The following is a 7,500-nucleotide window of genomic DNA, read 5'->3' on the forward strand; positions in this document are numbered from 1 at the left end:
TACTGTAAACCTACTATAAACCAATGTGACACATAGTAGCCTACAGAAAACACTGAATTGATGTGATATAATGAAGACTTGTTAAATGTATGCCTACAATGGTTTATTAAACATCATAGTCATTTATTTCATCAGTCATTATGCTCATTTTAATGAATAGGAATGAAATTTAAACCATAGCCAATGGAGACAGAATTCCGAGATATCTGCCGTGAGTCACTGGTCAGCTGGTGTGTCCAGGGTCGTGTTTTCTAGCTCCTTCAAGCTGACTCTGGCAGATCACGTGGACAGTCAGGCGCAATCGATTATTTCATAAATGAATGTGAATTACGAGTAATAATAAAAAGCTTCTACCTAATGCGACTATTTTCTCCTTAGACTGGAAAAGAAAACAAGTTTTCCCCACTGTATTCTCCATAAACACTAAAGTATATTATGTATCGACTTCCGCTCTCACTTCCGGATGACTCTTTTTTACGCGCTCGACATCACTTCCTGGACTTCTCTGACGTTCTCTAAATGACTTAACCCCTATGCTTGTTTTGCTAGTTTCTGTAAGTGCTGTGTGGAAGTGATGGAAGGAATATTGGGGGTTGGGTGGGGTGGGGTATACGAGTATAAAACAGAAGTTGAGTGGAGTATGTGAGAATGAGAGATAAATACTTAAATAGATAAAGTGTGTGTGTGTGTGGGGGGGGGGGTGTAGTGTGAGAATAGCACACTAGAAGTGGAGGATGTTGCAGCTACAGTGCTGCTTTCCACACCTACTAAACACACGCATTCACACTTCTGAAGTGCAAGGCTCAAGACGAACGTCTTACGTTGGTTGCACGTTTTTTTTATTTATGTGCACCGCACATCATTTGGGTAGATCAGGGGTCAGAGTCTACTAGAGGCAGAGTAGGCATGGGTCTTCACAGAGCAGAGTGTTTCTAGTACATTTATAGACCCTTTCAACAAGGTAAACAAAAACAATGCTTGAACATTCTATTTGGGCCCCAATCTACTTCCTCTGCATTAAGATAACATATGGAATGTTAAAACGGAAGCCTTGTGGGGCCAACTGTGATGCTGATAATGGAACTCTCCTGAAAGGGTCCATAGCAATTGCTATTCATTACAGTGGAAGCTAATTGTTGCAGCAGGCGCTACGCCAATGGGACACATCAGTAAAGTGTAGCGTCCCTGTTATATCTATAAAGTATTTTGTTTGTTTTGCTTGTATTGAGTGTGTGTGTGTGTGTGTGTGTGTGTGTGTGTGTGTGTGTGTGTGTGTGTGTGTGTGTGTTTTCTGTTCTAGTGAAGGTGGTGAGATTTAACATGGAGAAACTCAGTCCTGACATCAATCAAGAGGAGCACTTCCACACCTACTTGAGCAGTGGCAGTCACGCTCACACCGAGACAGGCTTCAGGTAAGACACATACTCACTCACTCACTCCCTCACTAGCCGTCCAGTCACACGACCCAGTAGTCTAGTAAGAAACGATCTGCATTGGTGCTACACTGATACCTGCTCATCCTGAGCCAGTGCTTGGATGCACATTGTACAAGTTTGCACTGACACAGCATCTTGGTGCTGTATGGAGCATCTGGGTGATGCCAATCACACCATGCACAGGGCTAAACGTAGCCGTGTCCATGCACATATACTTCCCCTCACATACAGAGGGTTCAGTACACAAACACATGCTGTATGATGTTGTCTAAACAGCCATCACTCACCCCCAGGACCACGACCAGCTACCAAGTCGAACATGCTGATTTCTCAGTGCTCAATATCAAGCCTTCCGACAGGCAAACTACTGGGAATGGCCTACATGACTCAGCTACATAGATTTTCCAATCTTTTCTAAAGTGGAAATTCAGTTAAGCACCCTTATTACACTCATTGTGAAACACCTTATTATCACACGTCTTACACAGGCAAACTCCATGTTGTAATCTCCGTTACTTATAGAAACATTATATTTTATACTTATAGAAACATTATATTTTATACTTATAGAAACATTATATTTTATACTTATAGAAACATTATATTTTATACTTATAGAAACATTATATTTTATACTTAATTTAAATGTGTTCCTGATTCAGTCATCTGATATTTTTACCTGGAATGTCCTGGTTGGCCTGCGTGTAGTTCTCTCTCTGCAGCCACCACTATCTGCCCATCTCTCCGTCTTTGCTCTCCCATTAGCATCTGCAAAGAGGGCGCACACACACACACACACACACACACACACACACACAGTCCCTTGGGTCGGGCTGAAGGCTTTGTAAACAGAGGCCAGTGGGTCAGTTTCCTCAAAGAAACACCACATTTCCACCCATCACACTCTAGCCACTGGGTGTGTATCTGTTTTATCACTGTTTTTCTTAAGCTTTATTGACTCTGTGTGTGTGTGTGTGTGTGTGTGTGTGTGTGTGTGTGTGTGTGTGTGTGTGTGTGTCAGGGATGGCTCGAGTCTTGAGGAGGTGGTGGAGAAGCAGGCGGACCTGATTGAGTACCTGAAGCAGCACAACACTCTTCTGAGCAAGAGGATTCTGGCGCTCACTGCTCAGCAGATCAGAGACTGACACCAGGACCCTCCACTGCCTGCTGCACTGCACGACTTTTAGCTGTGTGTGTGTGTGTGTGTGTGTGTGTGTGTGTGTGTGTGTGTGTGTGCGTGTGTGTGCACACACGTGCACGTCTGCATAATGTGTGTGTGAAATCAAACTGGTTGTGTGCCTGGTGAGTAAGCACATTGTGTTTGTTGGGTGTGTGTGTTTGTATTGAGAGTGAGGGAGATAGTGAGAGGGTCCGGCCTCTGAGGTCATGGCTGGCTGATCAGAGAAGTCTTTAGTGACAAATGACCCCAAGTAACCTTTCCTTAACGATACTCTCGCATTACTATGCCAATAGTTCCCTAACAACACAATGGTTTGAGCCAGGAATGAATCATGTTCAATCATTTCTATTACTCATCTCTTATCTCTTATTATTCTATTCCTCATCCCTTATCTCAGTGGTTGATATTTTGGGCAGGGTCTAATGTTTTATTTTTCTATTTTACTACTTTAACTATTATTATTTTGTTTACATGAAAATTAATGATTTGTGTCACCTCATATATGTAATGCTTCTCTGTGTGTGTGTGTGAGCAAGTGATAGAGAGTGTCTCAGGAATTGTGTGGATCTGCTTTGGGTTACTGGTCTTGATGGTTGTTTTCTTGCCATTTCTGTCAAACTACTCATGTGTAAGTGGAAAAGTAAAGTGTTCCATATTAAAGACTGTTTGAGATGATTTTGTACATCTTTGTGAATGAATAAAACATTTTGGGTGTCTTGTCAGATATAATTTTAAAACCTGTCATTAATATTCATTTTAAGTCCCTCAAACAGTCTAGTGTACAGTATACCAGCTGTGTGGCAACCAGTTTCGCAATAACTACCAAAAATGAAATAAACGAGAATTGTAATAATTTTATTGCAAAACTTGTTACAAAATGTGTTACCAATACCTACTTTCAATGTTAAAGAAGTCAGTTGGAAATCACTAGTCAATAAAATAGGGAATCTATTAATCATCTTATATCATTATGGTTGTTTTCTAGATAATTTAGATTTGTTTATGATATTAACCGTCCTACACAACTCCAAACAGTCAGTAACATCCGAAAAGGAACATCTGCAATCATTCTACGAACTTTGATATAAAGTTATTGCAGAAATGGTTGAAAAACACGTTTTCCAACCAGTTTTGTAATAACATAGATAGATAGATAGATACTTTATTGATCCTCAAGGGGATAGATACTTTAATAAATAATAAACCAGTATTGTATCAAAAGATTTTCAAAGGACAGGTAAAGAAATTAGTCATTAGTTGGAAATCATTAGGTCGGTCATATAGGGAATATATTCATCATCTTATTGAATCATTATGATTGCTTTAATTTTCGATAATTTGCATCTGTTTTTCATATTTGCTGTCCTACACAACTGTAAATAGCCAGTAACATAAAAAGGGACATCTGCATACATTCTACAAACGTTGAAATAAAGTGATTACAAATCTGATTTATTGCAAAAATGGTTGGAAAACGTGTTTTGCAACCAGTTTTGCAATAAACGAGAATTGTAATAATTTTATTGCAATTCTGGTAGTTCTTGCAAAACTGGTTGTCACACAGCTGTAAAAGGTTTACATGAACTTGGACTGGATGACCTGATGACCCTCTGAGTAGGCCACAGTAGAGGCTCTTTTATGCCCGACGTTAAATATGAAGACCAAAGCCTGAGTAGGCCACAGTAGAGGCTCTTTTATGTCCCATGTTAAATATAAAGACCGAAGCCTGAGCAGGCCACAGTAGAGGCTCTTTTATGCCCCATGTTAAATATGAAGACCGAAGCCTCCACCCTCACTGTGTGTCCATTTAGTCCCTCGTGCATGTTTTCTGCTTATGGACGCAGATGAAATAGAGCAACGTCTGAAATGTACTGATCTATGTTCAAACAAACAAAGAACATAATGACGGACTACCACACTTTCCCCTGTGATGGCAATGGAGATCAATTGGAAGAGTTTGAAAGCTAATTGTTGTGTATCAGTCAACCTTTGTGAAGTCTTAAACATCACAAGCACCATTTACTTCTCTAAGAGGCCATCAGTTCCTTTTAGCACTGCAATCAACAGAGGACTTCAGTGGACAACCGCACTGAGCACATACAGAACATCTGACTCTGGACCAGCAATTGGCTGACCCAAATACACGTCCTAGTACACGACTGGCCATCTCTTAGGGCAACCCCTGGGGACTCATTAAGAGATACAGGTCCCAGCTCTGCTTATACTTCTCTACATCCTCTTGTCCGATGCCTGGCCCACAAGAGGCTCAAAGATGGAAATGTTATGTTTTCTCACCGTTAAGATTTGAGCATACACATTTTTATTTAATATTCAAATAATAAAAACATTTGAAGTGCATAACTTACAAATAAACACATTTCAAAGAATACTTTACAAAATGTCATTCTCATGTTTAAACTATTTACAAAAGCTATGAGTAGTGACAACTCAAGTCCACTGCATATATATATATATAAGAGAGTAGCCGTGGTGTAAGAGGAACGTTGTAATCATTATCAGTAGAAACCACTGAATCACCACAGTCAAGATTCTTGGCCCATCTCCTCTCAGCACTGGATCACAGAAGGCGGGTTTGTCTCGGCGGACGAGAATTCCATTGTCCTGTAGTTCGTTTTCCACCGATTGTCCCCTTTTTCATAGACGTCCCCTAGAAAAGACAAGCAATACAGGAAACTGTTGAGTTGGGGTGACAGCCATTCTGTGTTTGTTTGAGCATGTGAATGTGCATCTAGTTACGGTTGGCTGGCCCTAACTCAGTGTTTGTTTGAATATGTGAATGTGCATGCAGTTCTGATTGGCCGGCCCTAACTCAAGTGTGTGGGGTCAGGGAGCAGAGGGGAAAGGCCGTGACTTCAGTAAGGAGCAGGACAACAGTGCAGTGGCTCCGCAGGGCTGCTGCCGCCATTAGGGTGATTTATTTCACACACACACACACACACACACACACACAGGCTCCCTAATCACTAACACACACCTTAGGCATTAAAACTGCCACTAGCCCTTTTTCTCACATCGCCTGACACTAACGCCCCTATATCACCTCCTGTGTGTGTGTGTGTGTGTGACCATTGCTTCACCTCATAACTCACATGAGTGTCTTTGTTTAAAGCTGGACTGGAGGAGTTTGTGTGTGTGTGTGTGTGTTTCTAGTCCCAGCTGCTGGTTTATGGCCCTGTAACCTTGATCCTTGCTCTCAACTGTGCGGAAAGGTCCCCAAACAGCCAATGATTCCTTGACAGATAACTAAATACTTACACATTTATTCTTTAATCATTTTGGCAAAGCTAGAGGCACGCCAGACCCAAGTCCTTCAATAAGAACTCACACCATGTGTGCCGACAGTAACAGAGACATTCCTGCCATTGTGTCTGGGTTTTGTTTGTTTCTTATTAGCAGAAGGGCTTTAGGAATGTAACTCAGCTTACCACCACCAATGCAATTTGGTGTGTGTGTGTGTGTGCGCGCGTGCATGAGTCTGTTTACTCACATCCACCCAGAAAGTCTCAGAGTGTAATTACCCAGTTAATTTATTGTGTGTGTGTGTGTGTTTGTGTCTCTGAGTGTGGCAGGGCTTTTGAAACACATACACTAAGAGGAGGTTTGTTAATTTATCAGGCTTGTTGTCCTGGGATAGGCCTACAAGCACCTCTGAAGAATAGATTTTGAATCACCACACTAAGACACGTTGCAGGAGAGGCCATAGTGAATTTAGGCTGCAAATTACTGCAGATATTCAAGCTAGTTCACCCTGTAAGAGAGCTTCAGGGGGAGTAGCCTAAGGTTTACACACCAGGCGACTTTGAGTGTCTTACCTTAGGGGAATGGCACACGTGAATGCAGCGGTAGGCAGCGTTTATGCGGACAATGTCGCCGATATTTTCTACGGATATTCAGGAAATCTGTAAAAACAAAAAGCAGTGTGAATAATACTAGCAATTCTAGAAAGCTGTTTATCTCATTTACACGATGGCCTTGTGATTATTATGTCTTAGGGGCTATGGCATCAGCGGCCACTGGCCAGCATAGGCCTTTGTGATTCAATCATGGAATTATCGAGTGGGACCAATCTTCCCAAAGGTAACAGGCATTCTAGCTTCTCCAATATACCAATTACGCCATGTGCTGATAACGAATTTTCAGCCTCTCCCCTTGCAACTGCCAATTTAGAACTGTTCCTCCCTCTGACCAAGGTTTGAGCTACCGTGACCAACAGGAAACGATAAAAATCGAATGACTTTATGACTGCAACCACTCTGAAATTCCTCTCCTGGGACCACCTCTACGTGCGCGCTCCTGTCTCTTCGTCTCTGTCTTTCTCTCCGTCTCTGGAGTAGTATTATGCTAATGTGGACCGTAGCGCAACCTTCATTACCATTGTGTTAAACATCATGACTAACAAAAGGTCTGCACAGCCGGTCAGCCTGGAGGCACAGATTACCGGTGGAGCCGTAAAGGTGGCGATGGTTTCAGATGTAGATTTTGATTGAAGCCTAAGGACACAGTTTAAGGTCTTTTTTTAGCTCCACGGGTGCCACCTCACTGCGTTACAGAGAAGCGCATCCGTCACCTGCACTGCCCTGAGTGACCACATATAGCCTAGTTTATGAGTTTGTTGCTAGAAGCTCAAACTGTATTCACACCAAATAAGCATAATCTGCAAAGAATTACATTATAGGCCTACGGTAATGCAGTAGGCTAGTCTATGTTTTCACCACAACAAATGGGGTCCAAGGCAGATATAGATAACATCCGTGTAATTAAGAGTTTATAATGTCAATTATATTTTTGTTATTAGAGTTTTGTCAATTAAAACATACTACACAGAGCAACTGTCAGATAGCCTAAACGAGGAGATTGTGTGAA

General features: G+C 41.7%; 2 protein-coding genes across 5 annotated transcripts in view; one reads left to right on the forward strand and one right to left on the reverse strand.

The window, feature by feature from the left end:
* Positions 1-3,291, forward strand: part of tmem192 (transmembrane protein 192) — a 15,628-nt gene extending 12,337 nt beyond the window's left edge. For all 4 annotated transcript variants that reach the window (XM_042084097.1, XM_042084105.1, XM_042084081.1 and 1 more), the window contains 2 exons: positions 1,301-1,412; positions 2,458-3,291. In XM_042084097.1, the coding sequence (XP_041940031.1) occupies positions 1,301-1,412; positions 2,458-2,581 (236 nt within the window). In that variant the 3' untranslated portion in view covers positions 2,582-3,291. The remainder of the gene's footprint in view (positions 1-1,300; positions 1,413-2,457) is intronic.
* Positions 3,292-5,028: 1,737 nt separating this feature from the next.
* apela (apelin receptor early endogenous ligand) overlaps positions 5,029-7,500 on the reverse strand; it is a 2,944-nt gene continuing 472 nt past the window's right edge. The window contains exons 2-3 of the mRNA XM_042084178.1: positions 6,450-6,536; positions 5,029-5,284 (exon numbers count right to left, since the gene is read on the reverse strand). Of these exons, the coding sequence (XP_041940112.1) occupies positions 6,451-6,536 (86 nt within the window). The 3' untranslated portion in view covers positions 5,029-5,284; position 6,450. The remainder of the gene's footprint in view (positions 5,285-6,449; positions 6,537-7,500) is intronic.

This window comes from Alosa sapidissima, chromosome 1, assembly GCF_018492685.1.
Source record: "Alosa sapidissima isolate fAloSap1 chromosome 1, fAloSap1.pri, whole genome shotgun sequence".
NCBI lineage: Eukaryota > Metazoa > Chordata > Actinopteri > Clupeiformes > Clupeidae > Alosa > Alosa sapidissima.